We start from the raw sequence: 20,468 nt of genomic DNA on the forward strand, positions 1-20,468 counted from the left end.
TTTTGGCTGGCGCGTGCGCAGAGGACAGGACACGTGGTCTTCTGGGCCCGCCCATTGCCTCGCTGGCCGCGCCTTGCTGGCTGTGTTTGTGGTGTCGGCTGTTTTGGGGGAGTCTCTGAGGCGGGGTTGTTTGCGTTAGTGGGGACCTTTGTTTTACTTAATTATCTTCACTTTATTTCAGGCAAACGTTGATTTGGCCTTTAGAATTACGTGGGATGGAGGAGAATCTAGAGAATTGTTGAGGAATGGTGTTGCCACGTTTGTGCCGTTTCTCTGCGTGCTGAAGGGATTGATGTTGCCGGAAAATTTGAGGATACGTGGTGTTTGGTAGCAAGAAATACAAGACTATGTTCTGGTTATTAAAGAAACTACTGGAAAGGAAGAGGCTAGCTTTACAGCCGAGGGGGAAGGCACTGGCTGGATCTTGTGATGTTTTCTTACTCCGAGAGAATTAGTATTTGGTTCGTTCGCTGCCCGCTCTGCTCCGGGCAGGACCCACTTGTCCCTTACCCTCGGATCAGCGGTCTGCGGGGATGGATTTTTTTTTCTTTCTTTCTTTCTTTTTAAACTGTGGGGAGCACGTTACTTTTTGATAACCCAAACTTTAGTCAGCTGGCGAGATTTAAGAGGATTATTTTCTTCGTCTTTCCTTAACCAGTTTGCTTAACTTCGTGCTGAGTTTGGGTCAGTAGGATGTTATTTTAAATTCCGACTGGATGGGGCAGGTTTATCAACAATAAAAGCTAAGTGAGATATTTACCAATATTGCAGGCAAAACCGACAGTGTTTTAGACTAGGAAAAAGTGGCTCAAAAAATAATTAAACATTAGCGAAAAACCTGGTGTTCTGGAATGCTGATTGCTTGAGAAAGGCTTAGCAGTGAGTGGTCTCGGCTGTTTCCAATTCTTACTAGCTGTTCTCTTGGACAGGCTACAACCTCTCCGATCTCAATCTGTTTCCTCTTGTAAATAGTTTCATAATGCTGTCCTTGCCTTAAGAGGTTGTTATGAGAATCACATGTTTTGTGTTAGTAAAAGTGATTTATAATCTTTACCAGCACTACAAATACAGAAGTTGACAGGTAATACGGTTTTATAACAAAAGTCAGTTGTTTTTTTAAGCCAGCATGCTGGAAGAATATAAACGATGAATGAATCATGAAATAGGATATATTTGAATATCTTCAAAATCCGTTGTAACTATTATCTTTGATTCTCTGTCATTTTCCACTTTCTTAATCAGATCAATGTCATGTTTGCTACTATTTCCTCATAGTTTTAATCTAGATAGATTATCATTACTTCTCTTACCCAGCCCTTCTGGGTTAATTTTTTACATGAAATTTTTCTTAATCCAGGCCGATTTTGTCACTGATTTTTTATTTTTTTTTTACATTTACTGTGTGTGTGTGATATATGCCTTTTCAAATAACAATTGCTTATTTTTAAATCTTATAATTTGGAAAATGAAGACGGGTGCAAATAAGAAAAACACAAATAATTTGTATTTTTAACTACTTTCCTATGCATATTTGTGTATTTTTCCTGAAAGTGGTATCATTTTAACTTTACCTCATAAACAGCCCCATGTCCTTAGTCATTGAAAAAATTATTTTTGGCAGCTTGATGTTATATCATGTAACTTTCATATTTAAAATTTTTCCTGTTGGCAGATGTTTGGGATGTTTCTAATGTTTTGCTGATGTAAATTTCACTACAGAAAATAGCCTTTTACATAAATGTTTGGAATATTTTCCCCTAGATTTGTAAAAGAGGAATTACTGGGGGTGGGGTGTGTGTGTGTGTGTGTGTGTGTGTGTGTGTGTGTGTGTGTGTGTGTGTGTGTGTGTGTGTGTGTGTGTGTGTGTGTGTGTGTGTGTGTGTGTGTGTGTGTGTGTGTGTGTGTGTGTGTTTTAAGGCTCTTGCAACATCGCCAAATTACCTTCCAGAGTATTTTATTGTTTAATACTCATCTAATGTATGAGCATGCCTCACATTACATCTTTATTCATCATCTGGGTTTAGCAATAAAACAAAAAAAAACCTTGCTTTCGTTAGCATAAATTTTTTTTTCACGTGTGTCTGATACATGTGTTTTATTGTCTTAGAAGATGCTTGAGGAAGATGAATATATTTCATATTTGATGTGCTGCAAATCACATAGTGGGTGCTCAATAAATACTTGCAACTTGACTATTAATATTTATCGTTTTGACCTCTGAAAGGTCAGGAAATTATATCTTGCGTTTTTGTCTTACTCAATTTAGGAGTACATTGTTGGCAGTATACGATTATTGTTTGATTCATTACTCTGAGTACTTCTCCGTTCAGGTGGGGCCTCACTGATCTTACCACAGTTGTCTTCTAGTGACTTCCCATTGTCCAACTGCTGCATTATCCAAGAACTCCATCCAGTTTTGATGCCATTTATCATAATAAGTTGGATGAATGAATAAAAGAAATTGTCTTGTGTGGAATTCACTTACAAATTTCACTTTAATTGTTCCATATTCACTTGTAGCCTTTTCTGTGTTTGAAGGAAAAAAAGCCTACTGTCTAAAGTTACTTTGTTTCATTATTCAGATTGTTCTTGATGGCACAACTATTAATTACCTTTAACATCTTTTACTGCCTTTAACCTTGCTGGTCATATGTAATTTTTACTTGTTCAGTTATTTATCGCTCTTCCTGTCCTTTTACATTTGTCTGTGCTGTATTAGTAGTTGAAGGAAGCCGAAAGCTGTCTCTTTCAGGTTTAGAAGATTGTTTACTGATTGGGTTCCTCAAGTTATAAACAGCAAAGAATGAGACTGCTCGCACCTGAAGTGTCAGCTAATAGGAAATTAGCAACCCGTTTACTGACTTTAAAGCATATTGTCTGTTATACCTCTATCGTTAAAGTCCTTACTATATCACAGGACTATAATGGCATACTGTACATAATGATGACCCTCAGTCATCAATACAATCCTACATTACTTTCAGTATGTTTGATTTAGAAAGGCAAGGAAGGTGTATTCATTTCCAAAAACTTTACTTTTTTTTCCCCTTTTAAATGTTCTGAAGAGATTACACTGAACTGTGCTTGTTACTCTGTGTGGGATAAATAAACCAGCGAGTGTTAATAAAAACGGTAATATTGTACTTGCCTGTAGACAGTCTGTAATGAAAATCTGAAAACGATTCATAATGAAAGTTTTTAATACTTGGAAATATTTTTAGGTTTTCAGGAACACTTTATTTCTATATGGGTGTGACGGTTCTCTTGCAGAATTGGGAGAAAATGCAATCATTTGTAATATTAAGGCTTTGTTAATACCTCTAATGAATTTTTAATTGTTTATTTCTAATCCTATAAGATCAAGAATCTTCAAGCATGTTGTTTAAAGTAATTAAAAAAAATTTTTTACTTGGTAGTAGATCATTAATCAGTGTTTAACCACGTGAAATTAATTTGGAGCCTAAATGTATATAACGAGCAAATGTGATAGTGCTAAATCTAAACGTAAATTTCTGGATCTAAGTTGATGTACGCAGAAAAAAAAATGACTCATTTATATTCCTATGAGTCATGCATTTATAACTGAATAGTAATGATTCTGCTTGAAGTTTGAAGTATGATCTGTTTGATGTGTTGTGGCCACCCAAGTGGCTTTATCTTTAATTAAATTCCTTTAGTCTTCAAAGAGAATTCCTTTTTAGGCATAGTTTTCAAAGTGGAAGGAGTTCTAGCTATAAACATTATTGAATAGAAAGTACTGAGCTAACTGTACCTTGGTCATGCCAATTACTACAGTGTTTTCTGCTGTAATTTGAGAATGCCCATTTGTGGCATAAAGAGATCTTGAAAACACAACAGTGTATTTAGTATCTTCCAGTAATTCCTATATTTTTGAGGAATAAAATTATACCAATGTAAACTCTTTCTCATTACTTTTATTGACTTAATTGGTTTATTTGACTTAATTTAACTTTATGAGTTACAAATTAGAAACTTTTAGTCCCCTTATATTTCAGTAATGTTTGGAAGAGCTGCTCATTTTGCTAAAAGAATTTTTTTCCTGCTCCTCCTCTTTTATTATAATGGATCAGCTGTCTGAAACACATCAAAGTTGTAAGTGCAGAAATAATTTAATATTTGTCTCTGCTTCAGGGTTCTCCCCTCTCTCAAAATGCTGTTGGTAGTCTTTTCACTTTCTTTTAACTTAAGGATGAATCTGCCTTCTTTGTGATACTTTTATTCCTAGTTTATGTTACTGCATTGAAGAGAATTGAGATTATCCAGATTTCAATTGAAAGAGTAAATTTAATGTTCAGAGGGTAGGTATTGATTTGATATTCCCCATGGACTATATGGAATATACATGTGTGTGCTTGAATGTAAGTCGTAGTCAAATCTGAAGTAGTATTTTAGGGGATGGAAAATCAGGTTTGGTTTTTAATTTTTAATGTTCATTCTCAGGAGGAAGGGTGGTTCTTATTTATAATTGTCTAGATTCTTAGTTTCAGCTCTGAGGATAGACTAGATTAGCTAACTTTTGATTTTCTTTAGACCGTATGCCAAAAATTATTTGGTATATGTGATCTGAATAGTAATTGTAAAGACCTGGTTACTAGTGTTGGGATCAATTCAATAATTATTGGTATCATAGTTATCTCACTGTACATGCAGCTTTTGAGGGATGACATGATGGTACTTACTATATCTCATGATGTCCAAGGGACCAGATTGCATTTAATTAATGCTAAATTCATAAATACATATGATTTATAAATCTTAAAGATTAAGTCACTAATGGAAGCATTTTGGAGACAACAGGGCAAGGCTCCTTATTTTTATTAAGGTAATAGCAGAACAACTAATTTCTTCCTTAATTCACAATGAATGTTCTTTGGATTAAATTAATTGTAGACCCCAAATTAGAATTTGTAGTATAGACTTGACTTTACAATTCCCCCATTTTTCTGAATTTGATTTTTATTTATAATAATGAATTTAATATAGCCAAAAAGAAAAAAACTGTTTTGATTCTTTGTAGCTTTTAAATGCTTGTAATTTAAATGAATAAACTTTGGCTTGTGTTACTGAAATTTTCTCTCTGGTTGGTAGTTTTTTAAGATACTTCTAAGAAAATGTATATATATTGAAATCTGGACTTTTTGCTATAGGGTTGTTTACTTGGTGGATTATCTGTAGTAGTTTTACAATGGATTGGTTTTGGGTTTTGGTTGTTTTTTGTTGTTGTTGTTGTTTTTTGGCCACCCCTAAAATTTCTGGGCTGTGGATGTGCAAGGAATTATTATTATTTATTTATTTTTACTTAAATTAGAATGCAGGTTGAAAACTCTGTTGTACAACATGAAAGTGAAGTTCGTGCCCAGAAAATATAATTGATTTTTGGATTATCTAGAACTATTGCCTCTTAACAGATAATCAGAATAATCTGTCTGGTTGCTTTCTTTGAAAGGGTGATATGATTTCTTGCAGTTTTGCTTCTTAAATTCTGTTAGCTTACTATTTTAGTTTCTGTATGTTGTGGTTAAGGAAGTTTAGTTTTTTTTTTCTCAGTTTTATTCTTTACAGTTTCTTTAAAGTCCTATATCATAGACTGACTAAATTCTTTTTAGAGAAAGGACCTATTTTCCTTGAGTATGTTGGGTGTATATAAAATAAATAATCATCAAAGATGATAGTGGTGCCGAGAGTAAATAGAATACAGTGTTTTAGCAGCTAGAAAGAAATTTCTTAGATTTAGGTAAGATCCAAATACTTTTTTTCGACCCAATATGTGCATAATTAGAAACCGAATAGAAACCAGAATAATTGGAAACTGAATATTCATAAGAAGAACAAGATGCTTAGGAAACTTTGAGTATTTGCTTTTTTCACATTCTTTTTGTATAACCTAAGCATGGGTGTCTAAAAATACTAAACAGTATGTTTGGCTAAGAACTTTGGGACTGAAATATTTTAGTTAATGGTTGATTACTGTTTACTTTAGGGGTACAATATACTTTATACTGTCCAGTACAGTAATACTTAACCACATATGACTATTGAACACTTGAAATGCAACTAGTCCAAATTGACTTGTGCTAAATGTAGAATAAACACTGTATTTTGAGACTTTAGCACACATAAAAAAACATATCTCATAAAGATATTTTTATCCTGATTACAGGTTGGAGTCATATTTTCTATATAATGGGTACAATGAAATTCAAATTTCTTGCTTCTTTTTACTTTTTAAAATATGTCTAGTAGCAAATTTAAAATTACGTATTTAGCTCGCATCATATTTCTATTGGACAGCAATGTTCTATACTAATATTTCCTAGCCTTAAGACTCCTTTCACAATAAAATATCTTATGAATCCTTTTCCTTGAAATTTTTAAATGATTTTATTATTTTGGATGGTATTTATTGAGGAAATATTTATTAAGGGCCTACTATGTGCCCAACAATATTTTAGGATACAGCAGTGAATGAAAACATTCAGATCCTGCCTTCATGCAGCTTTCATTCTAATGGGAAACATGTATGATAAATAATTTTTAGTAAAAAAAAATTTAATGAACTATTATTTGTTCTAAGCATACTATTGGCTATTATATATAATTTCATGTAATATAATTTTAATACAGTACTTAATTTATTGAATGACATATGCTATTTAATTTGGCATTTATCTTGCTTTGTGTTCTCTGCATTTCCTGGATCTGTGGCTTGATGTCTGACATTAATTTGGAGGAATTCTCAGTCATTATTTCTTCAAATATTTCTTCTCTCTTCACCTTCAGTATTCACATTACATGTATGTTAACACCTTTTGTAGTTGACCCACAATTCTTGGATATTCTGTTCCTTTTATTTTTTCTTTTTTTCAGTCTCTTTCCTCTTCGCTTTTCATTTTGGAAGTTTCTATTGACATATCCTCAAGCTCAGAGATTCTTTTCTCAGCCATGTCCAGTCTACTAATGAACCTATCAAAGGCATTCTCATTTCAATTATGGTGTTATTGGCCTCCAGCATTTCTTCTTGATTCTTTCTTAGAATTTCCATCTATTTCCATATCTTTGCTTACATTATGCATCTGTTATTGCATGTTGTCTACTTTTTCCATTAGAGCCCTTAGAAAATCATAATTTGTTGTTTAAGTTCTTTTAAAGTCACAGTCTGATAATTCCAACATTCCTCTCATATCTGAATCTGGTTCTGATGCTTGCTCTGTCTCTTCAAACTGTTTTTTGTCTTTTAGTTTGCCTTGTAATTTCCTGTTGAAAGAGGGGACATGATATACCTAGTAAAAGGAACTTTAGTAAATAGGTCTTTAGTAAGATGTGAGGTATAGAGGAAGCATTCTGTAGTCTGATGATTAAGTCTGTCTTTTAGGGAGGCTGTGCCCCAACTTCACAAATGCTTCACAGATTTTTCCACCTCTTAGGTGGGATAGGATGGCTACATGGGGCTGGGGTTAGTTATTTCCCTTCCCCCACATGGAAGGCTAGTAAAAGCTGGAGTGGGGTATTTCTTTAATTTACTTTTAAGAAAAAGCAAGACTCTTCAACAGATTTCTTAGAAAGTAATATATCATTTGTCACTTCTTTATCTTCATTTTATTTGACCTCACTATGGCATTTGATAGAGCTGCCCATGTCTTTTTAACATACTTTTGAACACTTTGGAATCTCAGTTACCTACACTCTGGAATTTCCTTTTCTCTCACTAACTGGACTTTATTTTTTCTTTCTTTCTTTTCCTTTTTTTTTTTTTTTTTTGGTTTTTGGGTTTTTTTTTTTAACGTTTTAATGAATGGGAGTGTGCATGTTAAAAAATTATTTATTTTTTGGCCACACCGTGCAGCATGCAGGATCTTAGTTCCCTGACCGGGGATCAAACCTGTGCCCCCTGCATTGGGAGCTCAGAGTCTTAACCACTGGACTGCCGGGGAAGTCCCACTAACTGGACTTTCTAAGTCTCCTCTTAGGGCTCTTCCTCCTTTGTAACACCTCTTCCTTTGTTCACATAAATGTGAGTGAACCCCCTGGCTTGATCCTGAGCTCCTTTCTCTCTCTGGCTCATTATGTCTAGACAAGCTTGTAATTTTTGTTCCACAAACATACCTAATTTATTCCTGCTTTACAGCTTTCTATTAATTGTCTTTTTTCCTTGGAAAGCTCTTACCCCAAACCTTGGTTAGCTTGTTATTGTTATTTCAAGTCTCAGAGCAGATGTCACCAACACAGAGGTCTTCCTTCATCTACAAATCTAAATTAGCTCCTACTGCAGTGTAGTTATGCTCTATTACTCGACTTTGTTTAATTTTTGTAAAAACACTATGAGACCCCTATTTACTTCTGATCTTTTTGTTTTCTTGTTTGTGTATTCTCTGTCTACCATTTGCTAGATAGAATGTAGGCTCTGTGAGAATAGAAACCTTATTTGTCATGCTCTCTACAATCTTTCTGGTACCTAGGGTAGTGTCTCTTACATACTTCTCAATAAATATGTGTTAACTGAACTGTTGAACATTTGATCTTAGATCAAATATATATTAAATGGAGGTTAAAATCCAGCTTCTGCCAAAAATAGACGAAACTACATTTATGACTTAATGTTGGCCATTTCTTCATTTTCTGCTTTTAAAAAGTCAACTGGTTAATTAATTTCCATATTTTTTGGAAATTTTTATTTGTTTTGTTTTTAAAAGATGAAATAGGTTTACAGCTGTCATTCACAAGCACTTCTCTATAAATAACTTGTTGTGGTATGGATGGATTTATACCCAAATGAAAACCAGATGGTCTTACTTGTGGTTAGTTATTCTCACTGTCTTAAATTGGCTTCTGAAATACTGGAGATACCTTTTAGATGCTATAAAATAATTTTGATCATTAGTTATGGACTAATAGAGATATCTTCAGGTGAATTTGCAGAATTATTATTTTATGCTCTCAAATCAGTATTCCTTATGCATTCTGCCTCTAACCAGTTGTCTATTATGTGTAAAAATGAAATAATATACCATTGGAAATAATGACAATTTAAAACTGTATAATGGTCAAAACCATTATTCAGAGTTAACCTGAATGGTAAATTCAGTGACTTTCAGGAGTTTGCACATCTGATTTCCACTAATTCCTAGACATATTATCTTCTGTATGTTTATGTCAAAGGCTCCTCAGTTGTTATGTTTTAAATAGTTGTTAAATGTTTATTTTATTGTTTATTTTAATTTTGAGGAAGTGCAAGTTAATCAATTTTTTTTCTCTTATGATGTTTTTTGTGTCATAGCTAAATAAAAATCTTTGCCCAACCCAGTATCACAAAGATCTCCTATTTTTTTCTAAACATTTTATGGTTTTAAGTTTTACATTTAGGTCTGTGATCCATTCTGATGGATGTGACTATTTTTGTATAAGGTATGAGGTGTGGGTTAAGGCTCAGAATTTTGCATATGGATGCCTTATTGTTCCAAAATCATTTGTTTTTTTTAAAAAAACTAAGTCTTTCTGCATTGAATTGCCATTACACCTTTGCCAAAAATCAATTGACCATAGACGGGTCAGTCTATTTCAGAGCTCTCTATTTTTTTCCATTGATCTATCTGTCCATTCTTTTGCCAATCCATGTTTATTTTGACTACTGTAAATAGACAGGTAGTATGAGTCCTTCAGCTTTGTTCTTTTTCTTGTTTGGGCTATTCTAGTTGCTTTCCCTTTCCATATAAATTTATGAATCAACTTGTTGATATTAGCAAAAATTCTGCCAAGATTTTGATTGGGATTGTGTTGAATCTATAGATCAGTTTAAGGAGAATTAACATTGTAACAGTATTGAATAATCCATGAACACAATGTGTCAGTCCATTTATTTAGATCTTAGTTGATTGTTTTTCATTGGTGGTTGTTTTTCTCAGTGTGTAGATCCTGCACGTTTTTTGTTAGATTTATACCTAAGTATTTCATATTTTAAAGCTATTGGAATTAATACTATTTTAAAAATTTCTATTTCTGTTTATTTCTTTTCCAGTATCTAGAAATATAAATGATTTTTGTATCTGACCTTATGTCTGATACCCTAGTAAACTCATTAGATCTAGGAGCTTTTTAAATAGATCCCTTGGGATTTTCTATGTAGAAAATCATGTCATCAATGAATAGACACAGTTTTACTTTTTATTTTCCAGATTTCTATGCGTTTTGTTTCTTTTTCTTCTGTTCCACTAGCTAGGACCTCTAATGTGATGATGAATTGGAGTGATGAGGACACCTTCTGTCATTCCCAGTCTTATAATAAAAGCATTCAGTCTTTCATCATTAACCATGAAGCGGTCTCTAGGCTTTTGTGTAGATACTGTTTTTCAGGTTAAGCAATTTCCCTCCTTTTCCTAATTTACTGAGTTCTTTTTTTTTTTTCTAATTATGAACAGATAATGGATTTTTTCAGATGCTTTTTATTTGTTTTTTTTCTTTAGTCTTTTTTTTTTTTTTGTATGTGTGATATGTGGGCCTCTCACTGTTGTGGCCTCTCCCGTTGCGGAGCACAGGCTCCGGACGCGCAGGCTCAGCATCCATGGCTCACGGGCCCAGCCGCTCCGCGGCACGTGGGATCCTCCCAGACCGGGGCACGAACCCGTGTCCCCTGCATCGGCAGGCGGACTCTCAACCACTGCGCCACCAGGGAAGCCCTCTTTAGTCTTTTGATATGGTGACTTTCAATAATTAATTTCTTTTAAATGTTGAACCAGTCTTACATTCATGGAATAAGCCATACTTGGTTGTGATTTATTATTCTTTTTATATATTGCTGTGTTTGTAACAGTTATTTTAAAAATAATAACTGAAATAGGTGTTGTTACTACTTAAATTCTGGAATACCCTTAAAAATCATGACTCTCTTCTCTGTTTATTAATTCAGCCAACAAATATCTGACAATTATTGTGTGCTAGACATTGTTTTAAGTGCTGCAGATTAGAACATTGAACAAAATTGAGTTCTGCCCTTAGACTATATTACTTTCTAGAATGTAATATAAAGTCAGGTTCTGACATTAGCACCCTGAGGAACAATAAAACAGTGTAGGGGAATGGAGAATCATGAAGTGAGGGGTTAAAGCTATTTTAAATAATTAGTCAAGGCAGGACTCTCTGAGAAGGTGACTGTAGAGCAGAAACATGAATTAAGTGAGGGAGCTAGCTATCTTATTTGTGGAAAATTGTTCCAGCAAATACGAAGTCCTGAAGCAAGGACTTGTTTGGTGTGTTTCAAGAATAACACAGAGGTTAGTGTTTATGGAGTGCAAGTAACCCATAGAGATAGTTACAGGAAGTAAGTAGTCAGGGACTTGATAGTGTAGAACTTTGTAGGCCATGGTAAGAAAAACTTTGGATTTTAAGTATAATGGCAACCACTTATTTTCCACCAAATATTAATTCAGTATCTGCTATATGTCAGATACTTTTGCATCTTGAAAACATAGTAGTTAACAAAAAGTGAAAAATCCAAGCAGTTGTAGATCTTAGAAATGTTAGTAATAAGTGTAGTTGTTTATGTTAATATGGAGATAGTCAGAAGTGGTAGAGTTTAGAATGATCAGTTAGTAAGCATTGTTTATACACAGTGATTACATATTTAGGTATTTTAAAAAATTGGAATAAATGGACTTGAGTTTTATGCTAGAACTATATGAACATAATTTAACCTTTTTTAATAATAGGAGACAGTTATTTTCATGAGTTTCTTTTGGTTGCAAAGTAGAGAGACTTTCAGGCTAGGGTTTTTTAAATAAGGTTAGAGTCAGGAGTAGAATACAGAAGAACTTCATGGAAATCCTAGAATAGGAACTGTGTTATGGCTGGGCCTTCCAGAGTCCAGAATCCCCAAATCTTTATATCCAAGTGTGTTAATTATCTATTGCTATGTAACACATTACTCCAAAATTTAAAACATTTATTTCACAGCTTCTGGGGGTCAGGAATTTAGGCATGGCCTAGCTGGGTGCCTCTGGCTCAAGGTTTCTCACAAGGCTGCAGTCAAAGTGTTGGTTGGAGCTGCAGGCATCTGAAGGCTTGACTGAGGAAGGATCTGCTTCTCAGATCACTCACATGGCTGGTTGGCAGGCTTTAGGTCATTGCTGTCTGTTGTCTGAAGACAATAGTTCTTTGCCGTGAGGGTCTTCCCAGCTCACAACATGGCAGCTGGTGCTCCTGAATGAGAGGGGTGACAAGATGGAAGCCACAGTATCTTTGTAACCTAATGTTGAAAGTGGCATCCCATTATCTCTGCTGTATTCTGTTTGCTAGAAGCAAATCACTAAATCTAGTCCACACTCTAGAGGAGAGGATTACACAAAGGCATGAATACCAGGAGATGGGTATTATTAAGATCACTTTAGAAGCTGCCTATCATACCAAGTAAGCCCTAGAGATCTTACCAGAGTTTTTGTGTGTATGTTTTATTCTAGTTCTCTACCATAAAGGTTCCTTAGCCACTCTCAATGTCTACATTTCTTTCCCTTCTCTTTTTTCTACCAACTCCATTTCTTTTCTATTAATCTATGTATCTTTTTTTCTGCTTCTTATATTTAGTTTCCCCTTATCTTTAGTTTATCCAGGGCCTAAGATGAACTCCACTGCTTCTTCTTATTTCACCTTGTGCCCCTGCCGCTAGCCACTTTGATTATATCCTTAGCACCCTGTTCAAATTTTTGAAAGAGAGAAGGTGGGTAAGGAGGGGATACAGTATAGTATCTTTTGAATATGATTACCTCAGAGGGAACTGTGATTAGGGCAGTTTGCCTCAGAGAGCAATGTAGTTATTTAAATACTATTGTAGATGTTTATAAATTAGAAGTTATAGGTCATTGAGTTGATCAAGTGACAGACTGAATCTTGAAAAAAAATTTTCCCAATGCTAGCTTGCTTTATAATTATTTTTCTATTTGTCATAAAAGTAGAGTACAAGATATATTTTAAAAAAGAAAACCCAATATTATGGTTATTTTTGTTTTCCTATTTGTTTTGGATTTAGAATAAATGAAAAGCTGTTATATATAGATTTATTATTTTTGAGGCACTATATAAAAGTGTATAAATTTTGAGACAGAAAATTATACAGAAATCTACATTTTTTGGAGATATTATACAGTAAAATATAAAAAAGGCAAACATTTTTATCACACAGAATTAACAACGATTAACATTTGCTCATATTTCATTTAATCTTTTTCCCCCAAGTAATAAAATATTGTAGTTAAAATTCAGCTCCTCTTAAAACACCACTCTTAGTTCTTTTTCATGGAACTTACCTGATGCAACTACTGTTACAACTTTGGTGGGTATTTTTGTGGTTCGTCTTTTATTCTTGTAAACACATAAACACACACATGTATATGTACATAAATATGGTATGGTTTTGTGTTTGTGTTTTATTTATATGGTACCATACTATATATATTCTGCACCATTTCTTTTTTTTAAACTTTATTCTGTTTTTGAGGTTTGTCCATATTGATACATATAGATCTAGGTCACTTTTTTTAACTGCTATTCTAGTATTCCATCATGTTTTAATATCCATTCTCTCACTGTTAGATGTCTAGGTTGCTTTGAAAGAGTGTTTTGCTCATACAGACACTGATCTCTTGTGCACCTGTGACAAACAGATTTTCCACATTATTGTCAAATTATAGAATCAATTTATAGTTCAAATAGATGTGAGAAATCTTATTTACCCATGTTCCCATGGTAAGTGATATTTTCAGACTTAAAACCCTCTTTTCAATTTGGTGATTAGAAAACTGGTCTCTTGCATTATTAATCTGCATTTCATTTATTACTGGTAAAGTTGAGTGTATGTTTAATGACCATTTGGATGTCATCATCTCTGAAGTGTCTGACTGTTGTAACCTTTGCCCGTTTCTAGGAGTTCTTAATATATTCTGGATACTAATCCTTTGTCTATTGATATATGTTGCAGTTACCTTCTCCAAGTCTATCACTTGCTTTTAACCCTGTGTGTAGATTTTTATTTTAATTGCATAGAAGTTTTTGTGCCTTTTTTTCCTTTTGATCATTCTTATTAGGCTTTGCAAAGAATCAGCTTTTGGTTCTGTGTTTTTAAACAAGAATGAAGGGTCTAGAGGTACAGCTACCTCCTGGGGACATACAGTATGGGAGTGTGGCCATTAAAATAGCTATTAACTGTCATGTGCATTGAAACAAAAATTATGGAGTGTCATAGTTCCAAAGTGTCTTCAAAAACTTGTAATTGTTAATGAAGAAAATTTTTTTCACTAACTCTTCAATCTTCATAATTTTTAATAGTACTAGATTAACTTTTTTATGAGTCAGAATATATGGTTTTATACTTTTTCTTTTGATAAAATACAATAAAATTTGTTTAATTATGGGATTAATCTTTAGTGTCATCTGTTACATTCCCCCCTATTTTTCAGGCAGGAGTAAGAGCTTCTATAATGATAATTGATGGCTATCCATTTGTGAAAAGGAAAATAATGATTGCAGATGCTTTTTCAGAAAAAAAAATTTGCACATTGCAGTTTAGGCTAGTTTTTACTACTACATTATTTTTAGCACCTGTGAAATTATATACTTTTTTTTTTTTTTTTTTTTTTTTTTTGCTGTGCTGTGAGGCTTGTGGGATCTTAGTTTCCCGACCAGGGATTGAACCCTTACCCTGACAATGAAAGTGCAGAGTCCTAACCATTGGACTGCCAGGGAATTCCCAATTATATACTTCTTTTGTAGTTCAGTTCACTTATATCTTATTACCTTATTTCCTACATTTTAGTTATTATATGGTTATTATATATTATATATATATTATATATTATATTAATACGGTTCAGATTGTGAAGTTTAAATTGAGAAATGAAGGTTTTGAGCAATTTATTATATTTTATAAAAATAATACTTTGGGCTGAAAGTGTGGGATTGAGTCACATTTTCAAGTATGAATCCCAGGTTGGATTTTTTCTTTTAACTCTCGCCAAACATTGTCCAAAAAATGGAATCCTGAGATGTAATTGCATTCATAAATATTTGTCTAACTCTTAAATACTAGGCACTGTGCAACTTTCATTGGAGTTTTGGGTATTAGGCCCACAGTCAGAATGAAGAATAGTCCTTATTGAATTCCTTATGAGCTGGCAAAGAGCAGAGATAATGTTAGGAGTTGGGAAATAGAGGAGGAATTTAGTTCTATTCACCTTTTAATCAGAGACATTGAAAGAGTTGCCCTTGGGGAAAGTATAAGCATACAACTTTTTTCTTGATATTTGATCATTTATTTTTACATTATTTTAGGTTTGCAGTAATTATCTGCAGGATTCGCCATGACCCCAGCTCTGAGGGAGGCAGCAACAAAGGGTATCTGCTTTTCATCTTTACCAAGTACCATGGAGTCAGACAAGATGCTATGCATGGAAGGTCCAAGAACTGTAGATGAAAAGCTAAAAGGAGACACTTTCTCTCAGATGCTGGGATTTCCAACTCCTGAACCTACTCTTAGCACTAATTTTGTGAATTTAAAACATTTTGGCTCCTCTCAGTCTTCAAAACATTACCAGACTGTTCTTTTAATGAGTTCTAATGCTACATTAAATAAATACAGTGAGAATTATAAACAAAAGAAATTAGGGGAACCCCACTGCAATAAGCTGAAAAACATACTGTGTAATGGTAGCAACATTCAGCTCAGTAAAATCTGTCATTCTCATTCTGAAGAGTTCATCAAAAAGGAACCTCTGTCAGATACCACAAGTCAGTGCATGACAGATGTACAAATTATTTTGGATTCAAATATAACCAAAGACACTAATGTAGATAAAGGACAACTGAAAAACTGTAAGTGGTACCAAAAGAATGCACTTTTGGATAAAGATAGTGATGCTGAGATTAAAAAGGGTTTATTGCACTGTGCTCAAAACAAAATTGGGCGTGACCACTCAAACGTGCCTATTAGCTCCTCAACTGCTGAAAAAGAGGAGGAAGTGAATGCTCGTTTACTTCATTGTGTAAGCAAACAGAAAATTTTACTTAGCCAGGCTAGAAGGACTCAGAAACATTTGCAGATGCTCTTGGCAAAGCATGTTGTTAAGCACTATGGTCAGCAAATGAAATTTTCTATGGAACATCAACTCCCCAAAATGAAGATTTTTCATGAACCTACCACAATTTTGGATAACAGTTTACCTAAATGCACTGAAATTAAACCAGACATCAACTTATTGACTGCAGAGAATAAATTGTGGAATGATACAAAAAATGGCTTTGCACGGTGTACAGCTGCAGAAATCCAAAGATTTGCACTGTCTGCTACAGGGCTGTTGTCTCATGTTGAAGAGGGTCTGGATTCTGATGCAACTGATAGCAGCTCTGATGAAGATTTGGATGAATATACCATTAGAAAAAACGTGTCAGTGTAAGTGCAAAATTATTATTAGAACTTTTACTGTTCTTTATATAGCAGCAATTTTGTCTTGATTTCAAGATATGTTGAAAAGAAATAGATTTTCTAAAATCTTAATGCCATAATCTTTAAGTTATAAAACTTTGGTGAATTTTTAAGATGTTTCTTTTGTTAAAAATGACAGTCTGTGAGTATATACATACTATTTAAAAATAAGTTACCCAACTGCTCTACCTAGGAAAAAAACCCAGATAGGAATAATGAAAAATAATTAGCTATAAATATGTATTTTTCCTGTTCTTGAATAGAATAGGCTGTGGACAGGACTTAAAATTTTGCTTAAGTTATCTAGCCAAAATGTATAGCTAAAAAAATTTAAAGTCTGCGTAGGTAGCCCTCACTGGCTTCAGGAGTTTATCAGTTAGCAGTACATATAAATTGACCTGCTACTTAAAAAAAATTTTTTTAACTATTTATATGCTCGTATTCACAGCTTTCAGCTCTGGTCTTTACCAATTTAGTCAATTTTTGGTAGATTAATATAACCAAAACAAAATTATAATGTCAGCTCTTAGATACCTATTGAATGCTTATTATGTGCTGGACCCTAGAGATTCAGTAATAGGCAAAATATTCACAGCCTCTACCCTCTTGGGAATCTGCTTCAAAGAGAGATAGCTAGATATTTTATAAAACAAAACAAAACAGGAGCACAGAGAAAAATAGTTTTACTTATCATACCATTTTAATACTCCAGAGCAGTTCTGATAGAAGTTTCTGGGATGATGAAAATGTTCTATATCTGTGTTATCCCGTAGGCACTAGCCTCATGTGGCTATTGAGCACTTGAAATGTGGCCAGTACAACTTAAGAACTGAATTTATTTATTTATTATTTATTTATTTATTTATTTATGGTTGTGTTGGGTCTTCGTTGCTGCGCGCAGTCTTTCTCTAGTTGCGGCGAGCAGGGGCTACTCTTTCGTTGCGGTGCACGGGCTTCTCATTGTGGTGGCTTCTGTTGTTGCAGAGCACAGGCTCTAGGCACGTGGGCTTCAGTAGTTGTAGCTCACGGGCTCTAGAGCGCAGGCTCAGTAGTTGTGACGCATGGGCTCAGTTACTCTGCAGCATGTGGGATCTTCCCGGACCAGGGCCTGAACCCATGTCCCTTGCATTGGCAGGCAGATTCTTAACCACTGTGCCACCAGGGAAGCCCAGAACTGAGTTTTAAATTTTATTTAATTTGAATTAATTTTATTTTAAACAGCTAGCTAGAATATAGTTTCTAATCTAGCTTTCAGAGAATCTGTTAATGTCCCTAAATTGATGCAAAATACTGTGTATATATGTGGTATTTAGGGAGGAAGAAGTTCATCATTTTTATCAAATTCTCAAAGATAAGTGAGAATCATTATAGAATTAGAAGTGGAATACATTAATTTTTACTAATAAATAGAAGGTCAGTATATTAATTTTTATAGTAAGGAGTAAAATATAAAACAAAGTGAGCATTCCAGGCTTTTGGTGTTCTGTTATCACTGTATTTGAAATGGATTTGAATGAGAGCTAATAGTTATTGAGGACATATTTTTCTAACTGGCATTGTGCTATTTACTTTACATTTGATATATTATTTAATCCTTTCAACAACCATGGGAGGTAATTGTTGTTATCTTTATTTCGCTTAATAAGAAAAAGGCTCAGCATGGCTAAGTGACTTGCCTATGGTCAAAAAGCCAGATAAGTGGTAGAGCTAGGCTTCTTGCCCATGTATGTGAAACTTTAAACCTATGCACTTTCTGTTGGACCATCCAACTTTGTCAACATTATATCAATGATGCTTACATACTATTAAGCAAATGTGTTCTATAAGAAGTCCAGAAATTTATCAGGTTTTCTATTTATAATGCTTTTGAAGTAATTCAATTTAATAACACTTAATAGGTAAATGCTGTAAATTATTTACATTTTGTTGTTGAGAAGAGCTAATGGGCAGGGCTTTTTTATTCTTGAAATATAATTGATGCACAATATTATATTGGTTTTGGATATGCTGTGTAGTGATTTGACATTTACATGCATTTTGAAGTGATCACCACAATAAGTCTAGTAACCATCTGTCTCCATTCAAAGTTATTACAATATTATCAACCATATTCCTTATGCTGTATATTACATCTCTGTGCCTTATTTGTTTTATAAATGGAGGTATATACCTCTTTAATCCCCTTCACTTCTTTCCCGCACCACTCCACACCCTCCCCCTCTGGCAACCACCTTTTTATTTTCTGTATTTATTAGTCTGTTTTTGTTTTGTTCTGCTTGTCTTGTTTTTGAGATTCCATATATGAGTCTGACTTATTTCACTTAGTATGATACCCTCTAGAGTCATCCATATTGTTGCAAATGGCAAGATTTCATTTTTTATGGCTGAATAATATTCCATTGTATGTATGTGTATATATATAAAAAAAGCTTCTCCATTCACCTATGGATGGACACTTAGGTTGCTTCTGTGTCTTGGCTCTTATAAATAATGCTGCAATGAACATGGGGGTGCACATATCTTTTTGAGTTAGTGTTTTCATTTTCTTTGGGTAAATACTAGGGAATGGATTGCTGGATCATAAGGTAGTTCTATCATTAATTTTTTGAGGAACCTCCATACTGTTTTCCATAGTGGCTGCACAAATTTACGTTCCTAATAACAGAGCACAAGGGTCCTTTTTCTCTGCATCCTCATCAACACTTGTCATTTCTTGTCTTTTTGATAATAACTATTCTAATGGTGTGAGGTGATAGCTCATTGTGGTTTTGGTTTGCAGTTCTCTGATGATTAGTGATGCTGAGCACTTTTTCATGTGCTTGTTGGCTATCTGTATGTCTTTTTTGGGAAAATGTCTGTTCAGGTCCTCTGCTTAGTTTTTAATCAGGTTGTCTGTCTTTGATGTTGAGTTGTATGAGTTATTTGTATATTTTGGATATTAACCCTTTATCAGATGTATCATTTGCAAATATATTTTCCCATTTAGTATTCAGCCTTTTGATTTTTTGATAGCTTCCTTTGCTATGCAACTTAATTTTAAGCAACTTAAAGGCAAGTACTACTTTTTCTGTCATTGTATACCCAGTTCCTAGTACCGTCTGCTTTTTAGTGGTTGTTTGGTGTTTATTGAGCGAATGAATGAATTTTTCTGTTTGTATATGTAGCTGTAAAGGTACAAAAATCGAGGTTGGCAGTCTGTAAAATTTTCTCTTTCTATATGTTTTATTTTTTCTTCTTCCATTCTGCAGTATATCTTTACTTGATTTTTCACTCCTTTCTTCCTTGGTCTCTAGTAACAAACTGGTCACAAGGTGTATCTTATACATCTTAGAACCTGCATGAGTGTGTGTTGAATGAATGAATAAAATATGCCAAAATATGGACATTTGAAAGTCATTATTTTATTCTAATATTTAAAATTTTAACTTTGATAAGTAAAATTGATACATGTATTATGTTTATCTTAAAAATATTAGATTATATGATAACTAATGTCTTTTTTTTTTTTTTTAGTTTATAGCCCATATAAGAAAACAAATTCCTTCACTCCATCACTCTCTTCAGGAAATTTACCTGTGAAAGAATATGATGGTTTTAAGAAATTGGAAAGTACTCACATTAGCCATTACCAGTTATTTAAAATATATATTTATATATAGACAGTAGATTAATTTATAATGACATTAATGATACACTTTAAAGATAACTTTTGGCTGAAAGACTAGTGTGCATTAGGCACTTTTTAAAAAAGTCAATTTACTTTGCAAAGCAAAACAGGAGGACTTTATATTTTTTGTAAGTTTGAGATATAATCCTTATAACATGAATGGAATCTCCCCCCTCCATGTTCTGTCCCTTTGGTGAAGAAGCACAAGTTCTGGACATACTTGTCTTACAGTCGTGGCTTGCTCTGTGACTCTGAGCAATGGTTAGGTTATTCTTAACCCACTGAATCAGATTCCTCTTTTTTGGTCTACCTTAAAGTGTT

At 33.8% G+C, this 20,468-nt stretch overlaps 1 protein-coding gene across 8 annotated transcripts in view; it reads left to right on the top strand.

The window, feature by feature from the left end:
* KANSL1L (KAT8 regulatory NSL complex subunit 1 like) overlaps positions 1-20,468 on the top strand; it is a 177,106-nt gene that overhangs the window by 460 nt on the left and 156,178 nt on the right. For 2 of the 8 annotated variants that reach the window (XM_082630182.1, XM_082630186.1), the window contains exon 2: positions 15,331-16,447. In XM_082630182.1, coding sequence (XP_082486308.1) covers positions 15,360-16,447 — 1,088 coding nt within the window. In that variant the 5' untranslated portion in view covers positions 15,331-15,359. Of the gene's footprint in view, positions 1-149; positions 1,082-3,757; positions 4,114-12,126; positions 12,418-13,226; positions 13,337-15,330; positions 16,448-20,468 lie in introns of those variants that run through there. The other 6 variants (XM_082630183.1, XM_082630184.1, XM_082630187.1 and 3 more) reach the window with 6 other exon arrangements.

The sequence above is a fragment of the Mesoplodon mirus genome, assembly GCF_964341445.2.
Source record: "Mesoplodon mirus genome assembly, chromosome: 8".
NCBI classification, from domain to species: Eukaryota; Metazoa; Chordata; class Mammalia; order Artiodactyla; family Ziphiidae; genus Mesoplodon; species Mesoplodon mirus.